The sequence below is a fragment of the Sciurus carolinensis genome, chromosome 11 (genome assembly GCF_902686445.1).
Source record: "Sciurus carolinensis chromosome 11, mSciCar1.2, whole genome shotgun sequence".
NCBI classification, from domain to species: domain Eukaryota; kingdom Metazoa; phylum Chordata; class Mammalia; order Rodentia; family Sciuridae; genus Sciurus; species Sciurus carolinensis.
The window spans coordinates 103,643,077-103,661,476 of NC_062223.1; the positions used below are offsets into that span (position 1 = coordinate 103,643,077).

At 35.6% G+C, this 18,400-nt stretch overlaps 1 protein-coding gene across 1 annotated transcript in view; it reads left to right on the forward strand.

The window, feature by feature from the left end:
- The window catches only part of Dync2h1 (dynein cytoplasmic 2 heavy chain 1), a 374,205-nt gene that overhangs the window by 158,682 nt on the left and 197,123 nt on the right, over nt 1-18,400 (forward strand). Inside the window, 5 exon segments of the mRNA XM_047518130.1 lie at nt 749-912; nt 2,749-2,868; nt 3,405-3,539; nt 12,938-13,081; nt 17,846-17,935. Of these exon segments, the coding sequence (XP_047374086.1) occupies nt 749-912; nt 2,749-2,868; nt 3,405-3,539; nt 12,938-13,081; nt 17,846-17,935 (653 nt within the window).

Here is an 18,400-nt window from a genome sequence, read left to right on the forward strand (position 1 = left end):
TTCTTCCTGATTATAGGCACATCATGTGTGTAAGATATTTCATAGTAGTTTTAATTTGCATTTCCCTAATGAGTAGTTGAACACCTTTTCATATATCTGCCGGACATTTTTATTTCTTTGTACAAATGTCTATTCAGGTCCTTTACCCATTTTCAATTAGGTTATTTTCATTTTTTTGCTATTGTATTATAAGAATTTTTAATAAGTTTTGATATTAACTCTTTTTCTGATAAATGGTTTGCAAATATTTTACCCAATCTGTAGGTTGCCTTTTCATACAGTTGATTATAAATATTTTTGCATTTACTTATATCTTGATATTTTCCTAGGATTTTATCATTCCATTTTCAAGTATTACAACATAAATACAAGTATAATAAACTTTTTAATAAATGAATTAGAAATAGGGAATAATATATAATTGAGTTTCTAGTTTTTCATCTATAATCAACTATTTCAGAAAAATTTGAAATACAAAAGATATAGTTAATATTAAAACCATACTGAATGTAAGTAGATATTCCTTTGATAATTCAGCATTCCAAGATCATCAAAATTAATCTTATTCACTGTTGATTATTAACAGATCCTTCTGTCTAGTAGTTCCTTGGATAGCTTAACTTTTTCTGTCTTTTGGCCTATGTTTAAAAGTCTATAATAATATTGGAAATATTAGAAAATTATATTTTTAAGTATGATATAGCGATATTCAGGCCAACTAATTGCATGTGTGGTTTTTTTAAAACAGGACCACGTTATGTGGTACAAATAGGTGACAAGACTATTGATTACAACGAAGAATTCCGCCTTTTTCTATCAACAAGAAACCCAAATCCCTTTATTCCGCCAGATGCAGCTTCCATTGTTACTGAGGTTAACTTTACTACAACAAGAAGTGGATTGAGAGGGCAGGTATATAAAGACAAGAGTCATAATATATTTAAATTAAAATCTTTGTATCTTTATATACTTATTAGACATTGTTAATAGAAAGATATTATATTAGGCTGATTAGTATTTAAACTTATAACTGAAAATCAGCTTATAAGTGAAGTATTTAGGCTTATTTTATCAATCATCTATATTGGACTTACATATTTGATGCTGACCTCCAATTGTTACTTTTTCCAACATAACTCTAATTTTATAGTTTTATTTCTGTCAGATGTGTTAGATTTTGAGAGATGAATGGTTCATAGAGATTAAGAAGAACTGGTTTATTTTTTTAATTGTGATAACTGAAATACATGAAAGATGTAGCTAATTGACATATTCAGATAATTGAGGGTTTTTGATTCCTGAGCCAGTATGAAACCTATGCATTTTAAAAATTCAGTTTATCTGTATAAGTCTGATTACAATTTATGATGTTTGTGTGAATTTCAAAATCATTTTTTTTATATTCAGGCTTTTATTTATATATTTATTTTTTTCTACTCTTAAAAGATATAATGTCTGTTGACTTTTTGAGTATCCTTTTTTTTATCTATCTAACAATAGTAATTTCTTTCCTCCTTTGATTCATGTGAATGCATGTATATTTGCTGGAAATTTTACTTTATTACAGTTTTACATTATTGCATTTTTTTCAAAATATTGTTTTCTTAACTATACCACAGGACTCACTGAGTACATTTATATGAACATATCTTTTGATTGAGTTGAAAATACTTTTTACAGATAAAACAATGTAACAATCACTCTAAACTTGACAGAATTAATTGACAAAATTGCTCTCTTCCATCTAAAAACTCTCCATAGTAATTGCTAAAAAGAGACATGTAGGATTTAAGAACTAAGGAAAGATGCTTGTACAGCAGATTTCTAATTACATATTTTATACCAGTGTCACTTGCTATATTAATTTTCAAAGTTAGCAATTTAAGCTTCTTTTTTTTGGTACTGGAAATTGAACCCAGGGGTGCTTAACCACTGAACCACATCCCCACCCCTTGTAAAAATTTTTATTGAGATTGGACTTGGCTAAGTTGCTTAGGACCTCTCTAAGTTGCTGAGGCTGACTTTGAACTTGTACTCCTCCTGTCTCAGCCTCCTGAGGCACTGGGATTACAGAAACATGCCACTGTGCCCATGTATTTAAGCCTTTTTAAACAATTTAACAGATAACAGTTTTAGCAAATACAATTCACGTACCATACAACTTACCAGTTCAAAGTGGATCATCCAATGGTTTCTTAGTGGAATTGCAAGTAGCTGTGTTTAACAATTTGAGAAACAAACTCTCCATTATACTTTCCCACCAAAAGGGTTCCATTTTCTTCATATCTTTCCTAACTCTTATTAGTTGTCTCTTTAATGGAAGCTATCCTTGTAGGTGTGAAGTGGTATCATGGTATCTCATTGTAGTTTTGATGCATAATATTTTAAGTTATATAGCTTGTTGTTTTTTGATGTGACTACTTATCAATAGATAAAACTATTTCCATAGTTTTTATTTTATCTAACTTTAGAATTAAATATTACATATTTACCTGTTAATTATTATAATTTCATGCAGCTTTCTTAAGATATTAAACATTTTATTGATCAATTTAACTACTCATCTAATGTCTTTTTCATCAGATGTAATTGTGTCTTACGTTTAGTTAGAAAGAATGAAATGAAGTAACATAGTAAAATACTTAAATATAAGACCTTGTGTAGGAAATTTTTCTTTTCTATTGTTTTGTTTTATAGCTTATTATTAGGATTAACTTACCTTTCTTTTTTTTTTTTTTCCTTTTTAAGCTTTTGGCTTTAACCATTCAGCATGAGAAACCTGATTTAGAAGAACAAAAAACAAAACTTTTACAACAGGAAGAAGATAAGAAAATACAGCTAGCGAAGCTTGAGGAATCTCTTTTAGAGGTAAAATTAAGCCCTTTAGTGTATTTTTATACTATTTTTTCTCATAATAAATATAGATAGCAGTGTCCTTTTGTAAAAAAAATGAGTAGCACTTTCTGAATGCTTTTGTTTTCAAAGGTGTACAAATATCTTAATGTCAAAATTCAGACAAAACAAGGAGATAGCTTTTGCAATACAAGCTCTTGAGGAATTACATTTGAGACAAGCAACTTCAACTAATAATTTCTTTTAGTGTTTTGTTTCATTATTTATCATATACTCAGAATTAGAAAAGCATTAAAAGCATGAATTTATAATTTAATCTATAATTTTATAGTTTTAAATTTGTATTAGACATTATATTATATATAATGACATCATGTAATAATATACTATATCATTTGATGAAGGGTGACCAAAAATGTTTAAATTATTAAAAAATAATGTAAGTTCCTGTAAATGTTATCAAATTAATGACAGTTAATATGGGCTTCCTTTAGTTGGTTATTTTAATATGTCTAATAATGTTCATATTATTTTGTTAATTTTTCCTACAGACACTGGCCACATCTCAAGGCAATATTTTGGAAAATAAGGATTTAATTGTATCTTTGAATAAGACAAAAGCAAGTAGTGCACTTATTCAGGACTCACTTAAAGAATCTTATAAACTCCAGATTTCCCTTGATCAAGTAATTATTTCCTTTGTGATTTTATGTCATGTTTGCTTAAGTAATTATGTTAATATGATAGAGAATGTAGATCAAGTCTTGAGGGGAAAGATTACGTTAAAGAAAAAGAGCCAGTCATAAACACCAGAGCTTTGGGTCTGATTCTTCTTATTATAGAGAGTCAGTTAAGACATTGGGCACATGGAGGATAAAGACTGCTGGTCAGCATACCCTGGTGGGTCCTACCGATTTTTTGCATGTGTTATCTAAGGTTGAGCTATAATATTTTACTAAAATTGAAAATGAATACATTAAAAATGAGTATTAGGCAACATCTTTGCCATTTGTGTAAGTGAGCTTTTTTACTGTAATAAATGCCTGAGATAAGTCAAATTAAAAAGAAAAAAGTTTTACTTTGATTACAGTTTTGGATGTTTCAGTCCATGGTCAGTTCACCTTATTGCTTTTGGGCCTGTGGCAAGGCATTAGGTCATGGCCAGAGAATGTGATAAAACTGTTTGCTTCATGGTTGTAGAAAGAGGGAAAGAGAGAGGGAGGGAGGGAGGGAGGATCCATGGTACCAGAAAACCCTTTGAAAACACTCCTTCAGTGCCCTAAGAATTCCCACTAGGTCCCACATCTTAAAGTTTCTATACTCCCCAATAGTACCATGGTCTGGGTGCTAAACCTTTAACAAATGGGACTTAGTGGGACATTTCAGACAGTAATGATAACACTATTAGGACTTTTCTTAAGATAAGCCCAGTTAAAGATACTAAAGGGGTTATAAGCTATTATTTCCATTAAAAAACATTTTTCTTCCCTTTTCATTCCGTATCCAATAGTATGATGATCTGAACCATTTTCTTACAAATGGCTTTAAATTTTTTTTTACTTTATTCTTTTGATGTTTTCTGTAGTAGAGTTTCAGTTCTTTTTTTTTTTATTATTATAAAATTGTAAACAAATGGGATACATGTTGTTTCTCTGTCTGTACATGGCGTAAAGGCATACCATTTGTGTAATCATAAATCTACATAGGGTAATGTTGTTTGATTCATTCTGCCATTTTTTCCCTTCCCCCCCTCCCCTCCCACCCTTCCCCTCCATCTATACAGTCCTTCCTTCCTCCATTCCTGCCCCCCTCCCTAAACCCAACTCCAACCCCAGCACTAACCCTTCCCACCCCCCATTATGTGTCATCATCCACTTATTAGCGATATCATTCTTCCTTTGGTTTTTTGAGATTGGCTTATCTCACTTAGCATGATATTCTCCAGTTTCATCCATTTGCCTGCAAATGCCATAATTTTATCATTCTTTATGGCTGAGTAATATTCCATTGTATATATATACCACATTTTCTTTATCCATTCATCAATTGAAGGACATCTAGGTTGGTTCCACAATCTGGCTATTGTGAACTGGGCAGCTATGAACATTGATGTGGCTGTATCTCTGTAATATGCTGATTTTAAGTCCTTTGGGTATAGGCCAAGGAGTGGGATAGCTGGGTCAAATGGTGTTTCCATTCCAAGTTTTCTAAGGAATCTCCACACTGCTTTCCAGAGTGGCTGCACTAATTTGCAGCCCCACCAGCAATGTAAGAGTGTACCTTTCTCCCCACATCCTCGCCAACACCTGTTGTTGGTTGTATTCTTGATAATTGCCATTCTAATTGGGGTGAGATGGAATCTTAGGGTGGTTTTGATTTGCATTTCTCTTATTACTAGAGATGTTGAACATTTTTCCATATGTTTGTTGATTGCTTGTATATCTTCTTCTGTGAAGTGTCTATTCATTTCCTTAGCCCATTTGTCGATTGGGTTATTTACATTCTTGGTGTAGAGTTTTTTGAGTTCTTTATAGATTCTGGAGATTAGCGCTCTATCTGAAGTATGATTGGCAAAGATTTTCTCCCACTCTGTAGGCTCTTTCTTTGCATTGCTGATAGTTTCCTTTGCTGAGAGAAAGCTTTTTAGTTTGAATCTATCCCAGTTATTAATTCTTGCTTTTATTTCTTGTGCTATGGGAATCCTGTTGAGGAAGTCTGGTCCTAAGCCGACATGTTGAAGCTCTGGACCTACTTTTTCTTCTATAAGATGCAAGGTCTCTGGTCTGATTCCGAGATCCTTAATCCATTTTGAGTTTAGTTTCGTGCATGGTGAGAGATATGGGTTTAGTTTCATTCTGTTGCATATGGATTTCCAATTCTCCCAGCACCATTTGTTGAAGAGGCTATCTTTTCTCCATTGCATATTGTTGGAACCTTTGTCTAGTATGAGAAAATTGTATTTATTTGGGTTTGTGTCCGTGTCCTCTATTCTGTACCATTGATCCACCTTTCTATTTTGGTACCAATACCATGCCGTTTTTGTTACTATTGCTTTGTAGTAGAGTTGAAGATCTGGTATTGCGATACCCCCTGCTTCACTCTTTCTGCCAAGGATTGCTTTAGCTATTCTGGGTTTTTTATTCTTCCAGATGAATTTCATAATTGCTTTCTCTATTTCTGTAAGGTACATCATTGGGATTTTAATTGGAATTGCATTGAATCTGTATAGCACTTTTGGTAGTATGGCCATTTTGACAATATTAATTCTTCCTATCCAAGAACATGGGAGATCTTTCCATCTTCTAAGGTTTTCTTGAATTTCTTTCTTTAGTGTTCTGTAGTTCTCATTGTAGAGGTCTTTCACCTCTTTTGTGAGATTGATTCCCAAATACTTTATTTTTTTCGAAGCTATTGTGAATGGGGTAGTTTTCCTAATTTCTCTTTCTGAAGATTCATCGCTTATATATAAAAATGCCTTAGATTTATGTGCATTGATCTTATATCCCGCTACTTTACTGAATTCACTTATGAGATCTAAAAGTTTTCTGGTGGAATTTCCTGGTTCCTCTAAGTATATAATCATATCATCAGCAAATAGGGATAGTTTGAGTTCTTCTTTTCCTATTCGTATCCCTTTAATTTCTTTGGTCTGTCTAATTGCTCTGGCTAGAGTTTCAAGGACGATATTGAATAGAAGTGGTGAAAGAGGGCATCCCTGCCTTGTTCCAGTTTTTAGAGGGAATGCTTTCAGTTTTTCACCATTTAGAATGATATTAGCAATGGGTTTAGCGTAGATGGCCTTTACAATGTTAAGGAATGTTCCCACTATCCCTATTTTTTCTAGTGTTTTGAGCATGAAGGGGTGCTGTATTTTATCAAATGCTTTTTCTGCATCTATCGAAATAATCATGTGATTCTTGACTTTAAGTCTATTGATATGGTGAATGACATTTATTGATTTTCTGATGTTGAACCAACCTTGCATCCCTGGGATGAAACCCACTTGATCATGGTGCACTATCTTTTTAATATGTTTTTGTATGCGATTTGCTAAAATTTTGTTTAGAATTTTTGCGTCGATGTTCATTAAGGATATTGGTCTGAAATTTTCTTTCCTCGATGTGTCTCTGTCTGGTTTAGGAATCAGGGTAATATTGGCTTCATAGAATGAGTTTGGGAGAGTTCCCTCCTCTTCTATTTTCTGGAATACTTTGAGAAGTATTGGAATGAGTTCTTCTTTAAAAGTTTTGTAGAACTCGGCTGAGAACCCATCTGGTCCTGGACTTTTCTTTGTTGGTAGGCTTTTGATGACTTCTTCTATTTCATTACTTGAAATTGGTCTATTTAAATTGTGTATGTCCTCCTCGTTCAGTTTAGGCAATTCATATGTCTCTAGAAACCTGTTGATGTCTTCGAAATTTTCTATTTTGTTGGAGTATAGATTTTCAAAATAGCTTCTAATTATGTTTTGTATTTCGGTCGTGTCTGTTGTGATATTTCCTTGTTCATTCCGAATTTTAGTGATTTGGGTTTTCTCTCGTCTTCTCTTTGTTAGTGTGGCTAAAGGTTTATCAATTTTGTTTATTTTTTCGAAGAACCAACTATTTATTTTGTCAATTTTTTGTATTGTTTCTTTCGTTTCAATTTCGTTGATTTCAGCTCTCAGTTTAAGTATTTCCTGTCTTCTACTACTTTTGGTGTTGGTCTGTTCTTCTTTTTCTAGGGCTTTGAGCTGTAGTGTTAGGTCATTTATTTTTTGAGTTTTACTTCTTTTATTAAATGCGCTCCATGAAATAAATCTTCCTCTAAGTACCGCTTTCATAGTGTCCCAGAGATTTTGATATGTTGTTTCTTTGTTCTCGTTTACCTCTAAGAATTTTTTAATTTCCTTCCTAATATCTTCTGTTATCCATTCATCATATAGTAGCATATTGTTTAATCTCCAGGTGTTGGAGTAGTTTCTGTTTTTTACTCTTTCATTAATTTGTAACTTCAATCCATTATGATCTGATAGAATACAAGGTAGTGTCTCTATCTTCTTGTATTTGCTGACATTAGCTTTGTGGCATAATATATGGTCTATTTTAGAGAAGGATCCATGTGCTGCTGAGAAGAAAGTGTATTCGCTCTTGGTTGGATGGTATATTCTATAAATGTCTGTTAAGTCTAAATTATTGATTGTGTTATTGAGATCTATGGTTTCTTTGTTCAATTTTTGTTTGGAAGATCTGTCCAGTCGTGAGAGAGGCGTGTTAAAATCACCTAGTATTATTGTGTTATGGTCTATTTGGTTTCTAAAATTGAGAAGGATTTGTTTAACATACATGGATGAGCCACTGTTGGGGGCATAGATGTTTATTATTGTTATATCTTGCTGATTTATGCTTCCCTTAAGCAGTATGAAATGTCCTTCTTTATCCCTTCTAACTAACATTGGCTTGAAGTCCACATTATCTGAAATGAGGATGGATACTCCAGCTTTTTTGCTGAGTCCATGTGCATGGTATGTTTTTCCCCATCCTTTCACCTTTAGTCTATGGGTATCTCTTTCTATGAGGTGAGTCTCTTGCAGGCAACATATTGTTGGATCTTTCTTTTTAATCCAATCTGCCAGTCTATGTCTTTTGATTGATGAATTCAGGCCATTAACATTCAGGGTTATTATTGAGATATGATTTGTATTCCCAGTCATTTGGTTCATATTTAAAATTTTTGACACATCTTGGTTCCTCCTTTATTTGACAGTTCCTTTAGGATAATTCCTCCCTTTGCTGATTTGCTTCTTTGTTTTTTATCTCTTCCTCATGAAATATTTTGCTGAGAATGTTCTGTAATGCTGGCTTTCTTTTTGTAAATTCTTTTAGCTTTTGTTTATCGTGGAATGATCTTATTTCATCGTCAAATTTGAAGGTAAGTTTTGCTGGGTATAAGATTCTTGGTTGGCATCCATTTTCTTTCAGAGCTTGAAAAATGTTGTTCCAGGCCCTTCTAGCTTTTAGGGTCTGGATTGAAAAATCTGCTGATATCCGTATTGGCTTCCCCCTGAATGTAATTTGGTTCTTTTCTCTCACAGCCTTTAAAATTCTGTCTTTATTTTGTATGTTAGGTATTTTCATTATAATGTGCCTTGGTGTGGGTCTGTTGTAATTTTGTGTATTTGGAGTCCTATAAGCCTCTTGGACTTGATTTTCCATTTCATTCTTCAGATTTGGGAAATTTTCTGATATTATTTCTTCAAATAGATTGTTCATTCCTTTGGTTTGTTTCTCTAAGCCTTCCTCAATCCCAATAATTCTCAAATTTGGCCTTTTCATGATATCCCATAGTTCTTGGAGATTCTGTTCATGATTTCTCACCATCTTCTCTGTTTGTTCAACTTTGTTTTCAAGGTTAAATATTTTGTCTTCAATATCTGAGGTTCTGTCTTCCAGGTGTTCCATCCTATTGGTTATGCTTTCTATGGAGTTCTTAATTTGGTTTATTGTTTCCTTCATTTCAAGGATTTCTGTTTGGTTTTTTTTCAATATCTCTAACTCTTTATTGAAATGATCTTTTGCTTCCTGAATTTGCTCTGTTAACTGTCGATTGGTGCGATCATTCAATGCCTGCATTTGCTCTTTCATCTCATTGTTTGCTTCCCTAATCATTTTAATTATGTACATTCTGAACTCCCTTTCTGTCATTTCTTCTGCCATGCTGTCGTTGGATTTTATTGATGTAACATCTAGATTTGTTTGGGGCATTTTCTTCCCTTGTTTTCTCATATTGTTCAGGGATCAGTGGGTCATTAAGATATTGCAGATTTCCTCTATCAACTTATAATGTCCCTGAAGATTGCTAGTATATCCCCTCTTATCCTTCAGTAGCCTGAAGTCTTGGAGGAGGTTGATAATGCAGAGCTCCACGAAGAAGCTGCCTCTCTAGGTGTGGTAACCCTCAGGTGGCGTATATTCCCTGCTAGTGGGCGGAGGTGCCTCCACTTGTTGACCAATGGTCATCCAATGGGGAAGTAGACTGTGGGCTGAGGCAAGGCCTGTTTGTGCCTATGTCTCTGGCTTTACCGTCCCTGTGGGAAAACCTCCCCTGGCCGGGAAGAGTCACTCGGTGGGGACGTCTCGCTGGTCAGTTGCCCTCCTAGAGGTTCCCCTCAATCTACAACTACCACCTGGGCTGGGCTGTCTTCTTCTGCAACGATCCCAGGGGCCCGGACCTACGTCCTGGGCCTGGGAGCCTCACCCTCCGCAGGCGAGTCTCCTTAGGCTGCCTCTCCCAGAGAATCTGCCCGCTGCCCTGGAAACTTCGCTCCGCCCCTAGGCGTGTCTCTGTGCGGCTCTTCCAGCAAGAAGCCACCTAGCTCCTGGGACCCTGCTCTGCACCAATCGCCTGGCTATGCAGCCCCTCCCCTGAGCCACCACCTGGAGCCCCGTACAATAACTCCGAGACACAGAGACCCGCCACACACCTCCTCCTCCGGACAGCCGCCCGGTTTCCGACGCAGTCACTAGGAATCCAAACAACTCACTTCGGGTCTCCTCCTCCCGCCAACCACCCGTAGTCCTAGGCAGTCACTCCAAGTCCAAGTGACCCGCCCTGTTCCTCCTCCTCCTCCTTGGGGTAGCCCCCCAGGTGTTCAGGAACGGTGGCTCCGAGACCAGGTGACTCACCACGCTCCTCCTCCAGGCAGGCCACCGGTGTTCAGGAGCGGTTGCTTTTAGTCCAATCAGCTCACCACTCGCCTCCTCCTCTGGCAACCGCCTGTGGTTCTGATGCAGTCACTCCCAGGCTAAGCGTCCCACCGCTCTCCTCCTCCAGGCAGGCCACCAGTGTTCTGGAGCAGCTGCTCCGAGTTCAAACAGCTCTTCACGCAGCTCCTCCTTTGGCAACCGCCCGCAGCTCTGATGCAGTCACTTCCAGGTCAAGCAACACGCCGCGCTCCTCCTCCTCCTCCGGGCAACCTCCCGGCACTCAGGAGCGCTCGCTCTGGGTTCAAACAGTTTACCACGCAGCTCCTCTTCTGGCAACCGCCTGTGGTTCTGATGCAGTCACTCCCAGACCAAGCGTCCCGCCGCGCTCCTCCTCTTCCTCTGGGCAGTCCCCCGGCGCTCAGGAGCGCCCACTCTGAGTTCAAACAGCTCACCACGCAGCTCCTCCTCTGGCAACCGCCCGTGGCTCTGATGCAGTCACTCCTAGACCCAAGCGACCCGCCGGGCCTCTCCTCCTCCTCTGGGCAACCCCCAGGTGTTCGGAAGCGGTCACTCTGGGTCCAAACCGCTCGCCACGCAGCTCCTCCCCAGGCAGCCACCCGGAGCCCCAGCGGCTGCTGGAGTCCAAGCGCTATGCTGAGCCGCCTCCTCTACGATGATCCCAGTTGTCCGTGTTTACCGCTCCAGTGGGGGGAGGGGCGTCTCGCCGAGCAACTCCACTTCACAAATTCCCTGCGTTCCGGGGCTACCGCCCCATCCGGGACGCCTCCCCAACAGGAGAGACTCACCCGGCAGCTTTGAGTTGGTCCCAAGTCTCTCACTATCTCCTCTTTTGAATCTTGCGTCCTGGAGCAGCGTGAAATGCAGCCGCCCTCTAGTCTGCCATCTTGGCCCGCCTCCGAGTTTCAGTTCTTTATTAGTATAATATCTTTTCCTCTCTTGCATTCTAGAGACTAATCTAGATGACCAGGGAAATCAATGTTTTTATGAATTTCCAGGCTCCAATCTGACATGAGCTCCAACTAATAGTTTTTAATTATTATCCACTTTTTTAAATGAGTTTTCCAATTTTTCCCCAATATTTTACCTAGTCCTTATATAAAATTTACACTTCTATTACTGCTTTTTTCACTTGGGAAAGAACTCTGTTGAAACCAGAATTAGAGCAAATTTTATAGCTACCACTATCCCCCCACGACCCCCCCACTACCAAGGCTAAAGTTTGCAGTTGTTGTGATTGCCAGTTTCTGCCAAAAGGTATTTGAACTCTGAATGCCTTTTCTTAAAGAAAGTAAAAGATTCTGAGTAACATAATTTTACCAGTATCACATTTGTAACTCTAGTGTTTTGATCATGACATGGAGGACCTCCTCAGAGTTCTGTTCAGAATTTTAAGGTCATTTAATCCTATGATCCATGTATTTCTATCATTCTTTACTTTCTGTCAGAATGACAGTCCATATCATTTTTGACTCTTCCTATGCTTACTTTGAACTGGGCTATTATGTGATGTGTGAAACTGTTTGTCATCTTCTCCTCTGTTTTTTTTTTTTTTTTTTTTTTTTTTGACATGTTCTTGTTGATACCAGTCCCACACACTTGTCTCATAGTTTGAACTTTTCTCTGTTAGCCTAGTAGTGCCATGGTCTCTTGCACACCTTATTACACAGGTTCTCTTTTGAAATGTGTAATTGCATTACTTATTCTCTGATCCCAACTGTTTATTCTATCTTAATCTCTTTCCCCAAGTACTTTTCGTCCTCATTAAGACTAATATACAAACTATTTTTAGCTCTGCTCTCTGAGGGTCAGAAAAGTATTTGAAATATATTGCTGTCATTTGAATGTCTCTTCCCAAATTCATTTGTAAAAAACTAATTCCCAATGTGATAGGATTAAGTGGTAGGACTATTGGCAGGTGATTATGTCATGAGGGTGGCCCCTCCTCAATGGGAGTAGTGTCCTCATAAAAGACAGCTGAAGGAACTTGTTTGCTCCTTCTTGCTTGACACAGCAAGAATAAACTGTTTCTGTGAACCAGGAAATGGGGTCTCAGACATCAAATCTCCCTGTGCCTTAATCTCAAATTTTCCAGCCACCCAAACTGAGAGAAATTAGTTTCTATTATTTATAAACAGAACCAGTTTAGTGTATTTTGTTATAGCAGCATGAATAGACTAAGATGCAGATTGTCCTCAGCTTCATAAAAATAGGAATAATGATGCTGCTCTTATAGTTGCAAATTTTTTTGATTTGTCATCTTATTTGTTGTATGTATGTAGAAAAGTAAGAGGGTGACTAGACATGTGCATAGTGGTCTGTAGGTGGCAGTAAAGCACTAGTACTAAATAAAGTGTTTCCCCTTCTCCAATGACCCACAGGAGCGAGATGCCTATCTCCCTTTGGCTGAGAGTGCCAGTAAGATGTACTTCATTATCTCTGACTTGTCTAAAATTAATAATATGTACCATTTTAGTTTGGCTGCATTTCTCCGACTTTTTCAACGAGCTCTGCAAAACAAACAGGTAAGCCATTGGTTGCCCTATGGTTGAATTAGACCAGTTTCTTTACTGTGTATTTAATTTATAATAACAATTTTCTGATAAAACATATAGAATTATGCTTCAGAAGACCACATGTAATACTTTTAAAGAACATTTAAAAGAAAGCAGTTCCTTAATTTCATTTTGTTTTCTTACTAGTTCTAATGTGACAGTCTTTTGAAAGGAAATAATTTGTTTTAAGAATAAATTAATAAGTAATATAGGATGATTAAAAAAATATGATTAACAAAAATATAAAAATAAGAACTTATCCACATAATCCCATTACATGGGATATATCTTTGTTTGAGACTATAAAATGAAAGTATTATCCTAGATAATGGGTTCATAGTAGTATACACTGTCTTAGGAAGCTTATATTCTAGTGGAGGGGAGGATATATTAATAAATAACAAATTGTTTTAAGGTAGCATACTGTAACTTAAAAAATGTATTAGTATATTGTGGACAACTTCTTGTCAATGAATGTATAATGACAATATTTTCAAGTGATAGGTTATACTGTACATTAACTATCTCCTGTATCCTATGTGAATATTGTTTTGATTTTTCTCTGCCAAGTATCATATTATCACCAAATTTGACAGATTAAAAACATTTTCTTACGTTCATGTCAGAAATTTTGTCAGGATACAGCAAGGATGGCTTGTCTCTGTTTCACAATGTCTGGGACCTCAACTGGGGTGTCTTGAGGGTTTGCCGGGCAGGGGTTCTACTTATCTGTCAGGTGGCGTGGATAGGAGGACTTGATAAGTAGGACTGCTAACTATAGCACCTCTGTGATAGATTTGACTTCCTCAAGTGCAGACTAGATGGACTTCTTAAATTATGCTTTGGGGCATCAAATATGTATTCCAGTGAATGAGTAGAAACTGAATCACCTTTTATAACTTAGCCTTAAGTTAGTATCATTTCTGCTGTTTTGTATTGACTGAAATAGTCACAAGCTTACCCAGATTCAAAGGGATAGGAAGTAAGACGTCACCAATTGAGGGAAAGAGTATTGAGTAATTTTGGGGTAGTATTTTAAAATAGCTATACACATTAATAGGTTCTTACCCCCCAGTGTTTTCTTAAGTTCCTAGAATCTATCTTGACTGGGGAAAAGAATGCATATTTATAAGTTTTGGCAAATACTAACTATCCTTAAGAAATATATGATTATTGGTGCATTAAACTGATTCAATGAGGACTTTTTTCTATCTACATCTTAACTACAGATATATATCTTTAAATAACTGTCCTATTTAACAAGTGAAAATTATTTCATTGTTTTTGTAAATTTTTGATATTTTGTAAGGTAAATGTCACTATATGACAAATATAGTATCTTTTGATATTTGTATTTTTCATTAGTGAATTATATTTTTGTACCCTTTGTTTATTTTTCTTTTTTTTAAAAAAACTATTTTTAGTTGTAGATGGACACAATACCTTTATTTTATTTATTTTTATTTTTATGTGGTGCTGAGGATCAAACCCAGTGCCTCATGTGTGTGAGGCAAGCGCTTTACCACTGATCCACAATCCTAGCCCTCTTTCTTTTTTTCTTTTATTTATTTTTAAAATTTTTATTTGTTTTAATTATTTATACATGACAGCAAAATGCATTTCAATTCATCGTATACAAATGGAGTACAACTTTTCATTTCTCTGGTTGTACACGATGCAGACTCACACCATCCGTGTAATCATACTTGTACATATGGTAGTGATGTCCATCTCATTCCACCGTTGTTCCCACCCCCTCTCCCTCCCCTCCCCACACTCCCCTTTTCCCAATCTAATGTTCCTCCATTCTTCCGTCCCTCTGCCCCGTTATGGATCAGCATCCACATATCAGAGAAAACATTTGGCCTTTGGTTTTTTGGGTTTGTCTTTTCTCACTTAGCACAGTGTTTTCCAAATCCATACATTTACCTGAAAATGCCATAATTTCATTGTTCTTTAAGGCTGAGTGATATTACATTGTGTATATATGCCACAATTTATTTATCCATTCATCTATTGAAGGATATCTAGGTTGGTTCCACAGTTTAGATAGTGTGAATTGAGCTGCTGTAAACATTAATGTCACTGTGTCACTGTACTATGCTGATTTTAACTCCTTTGGTATAAACTGAGGAGTGGGATAGCTGGGTCAAATGGTGATTCTATTCCAAGTTTTCTAAGGAATTTCCATACTGCTTTCCAGAGTGACTGCACCAATTTGCATTCCTGCCAGCAATGTATGAGTGTACCTTTTCCCCCACATCCTCACCAATACTTATTTTTGCTTGTATTCTTGATAATTGTCATTCTGATTGGAGTGAGATAAAATCTTAGAGTAGTTTTGATTTGCATTTCTCTAATTTCTAGAGATGTTGAACATTTTTTCATATATGAATTGAAAAATTCAATGTTGATGAATTGTAGATCTTCTTCTGTGAAGTGTCTGCTCAGTTCCTTAGCCCATTTATCAGTGGGTTATTTGTTTTTTGGTGTTGAATTTTTTGAGTTCTTTACTAGTCATCTTGTTTTGGGTCTGGATTGATAATTATATAATACAAGTAATTTAAATGGCTTTAACCCAAATTGAATAGTGCATTTTAATTACTCCTTTTAAAATGTTTTAATTAGTGCATTATAGTTATACATAATGTTGGAGTTCATTTTGATATAATCATACATGAATGGAATATAAATAGTATTTCAGTCCCCATTACTTTGTCTTTCCCTCCCTGCTTTTCTCACCTTACTTCCCTACCTTTACTGTACTGGTCTTCTTTCTATTCATATATTGTTTTTTTTTTTTTTTGTATTGTTGATATATATATATATATATATATATATATATATATATATGAAATTTGCTGTTGTATATTTATATATTCCTAGCATATTTTTGTCCATTTTATTCCACAGTTCCTTTCCTTTTTCCTCCTTCTCCCTCCACTTCTACCCCTTTCCTTTATTTCATTGATTCCCATTCTGTATTCATGGGTTCCCTCCTCTTTTTTTCACCTAACATTACTTTAGTTTCTGCTTATGAGAGAAAACAACTGATCTGATCTTTGACTTACTTTTTCTGGCTTATTTCACCTAGGAAGATGTTCTTTCCATTTACCAACAAATGCCATAATTTCTTTCTTCTTTTTATGACTGAGTAAAACTCTACTTTGTACATGTACCACATTTTCTTTACCCATTTGTCTGTTGTTAGGCACTTGGATTGGTGCCATAATTTGGCTATTGTGAATTGTAATATTGTAAATATTGATGGGGCCTTTATCATTCTAGTATGTTGACTTTTAGTTCTTCATGATAATGGTGGTTGTATATTTAGTCTTTTGAGTAATCTCCATACTGCTTTCTAAAGTGGTTATACTAATTTGCAGTCCCACCAAAAATGTATAAATTTATACAAAAATGTACCTTTTATCCTCCATTCTTGCGAGCATTTATTATTTGTATTCTTGATGATTGCTGTTCTAACTGGAGTGAGATAAAATCTCAATGTAGTTTTGATTTGCATTTTCCTGATTGCTCTGAATGTTGAACATTTTTTCATATATTTGTTGACCATATGTATTTCTTATTTTGAGAAGTGTCTCTTTAGATTTGTTTCCCATTTATTGATTTTATTATTTGTGGGTTTTTTTTTTTTTGGTGTTAAGTTTTTGAGTTCTTTATATATTCTAGATATTAATCCCCTCTCAGAGGAGCAACTGGCAAAGAACATTTTCCATTCTGTAGGCTCTTTTTTCACACTCTTGTTTTCTTTGCTGTGCAGAAGCTTTTTAATTTGATGCCATTCCAGTTTATTGATTCTTGGTTTTATTTCTTGAATTTTAGGGGTCTTATAAGAAAGGAAATCAGTGCCTATGCCAATATGTTAGAGTGTTGAGCCTATGTGTTCTTCTTATAGTTTCAAAGTTTCTATTCTAATTTTTAGGTCTTTGATGTACTTTGAGTTGACTTTTATGCAGGGTTGAAGATAGTGATCTAGTTTCATTCTTTTTCATATGGATATTCAGTTTTCTCCGCACCAGTTGTTAAAAAGACTGTTTTTTCTCCAACATGTATTTTGGTCACTTTCTGAAGTATCAGATGACTGTATCTATGTGGATCTGTTTCTATATCTTCTATTTTCTTTATTTGGTTTTCATGTTGGTTTTGATAACAACAGCATGCTGTTTTTTGTTACTATAGCTCTGTAGTATAATTTGAGGTCAATTATTGTGGTCCCTCCAACACTAATTTTCTTGTTCAGCATTCCTTTGGCTATTATGAATCTTTTATTATTCCAAATGAATTTTATGACTTTTTTATAGTTCCGTGAAGAACGTCATTGATATATTGATGGGGATTATAATGAATATGAATAGCACTGTTGGTGGTATGACCATTTTGATAATATTAATTCTACCTTACATATTGTTTTTGATGCTATAAGAATCAAAATGTTATGAGTGAAATTCAACTAATATTTTATTTTGGGGAATTGATTTTAATTTTCACTTATTAACAGCTTTAACTTTATACATTTAGAAAAACATTAAATTTTTATATTAGTATACTAGTTTAATTCACTTATTTGTTTAGTCCTTTGGGTTTGATGGGCGAAGATGCTATGCCAGAATCAGTATGGAAAAATAATTTATAAGAATGATTAAACTCTGAAGTAACTTTTAAATGTTTATAACTTTCCTAATGGTCTTCCAATTTTCAAATTGCAATTTACAGGAGTTTGAAAATACAGAACAGAGAATCCAGTCTCTTATAAACTCATTAAAACATATGGTATATGAGTATATATGTCGTTGCCTATTTAAGGTAAGAAGTATATTTTTTCACATTTAATATACTGTATGAAACCAGTGTGGTGGCATTTGCTTGTAGTCCTAGATACTTGGGAGGCTGAGTTAAGATCATTTATACCCGGGAGTTCAAAATCTACCTGGGCAACATAGTAAGACACCCCCATCTAAACAACACACACACACACACACACACACACACACACACACACAAATTACATCATTCTTGATTTTTTTATTGTGTTTACAGTTATATAACCATGTACCTACTTTAAAGGTTTTTATATAACCATGTACCTACTAGAAAGGTTTTGGAATTGGCCTGTCCCATTATAATATTCATTGCTCACTGGAATGTCTTACAGCAATCCAGGATATAGTGAGGTGAGAATGGACAAGTGAGGAAGGGAGAATAAACACTGGGTTAGCTGCCTTAGCTCTGAACATTTCAATAGTCACTGAAAAAAACAACAGATTATGT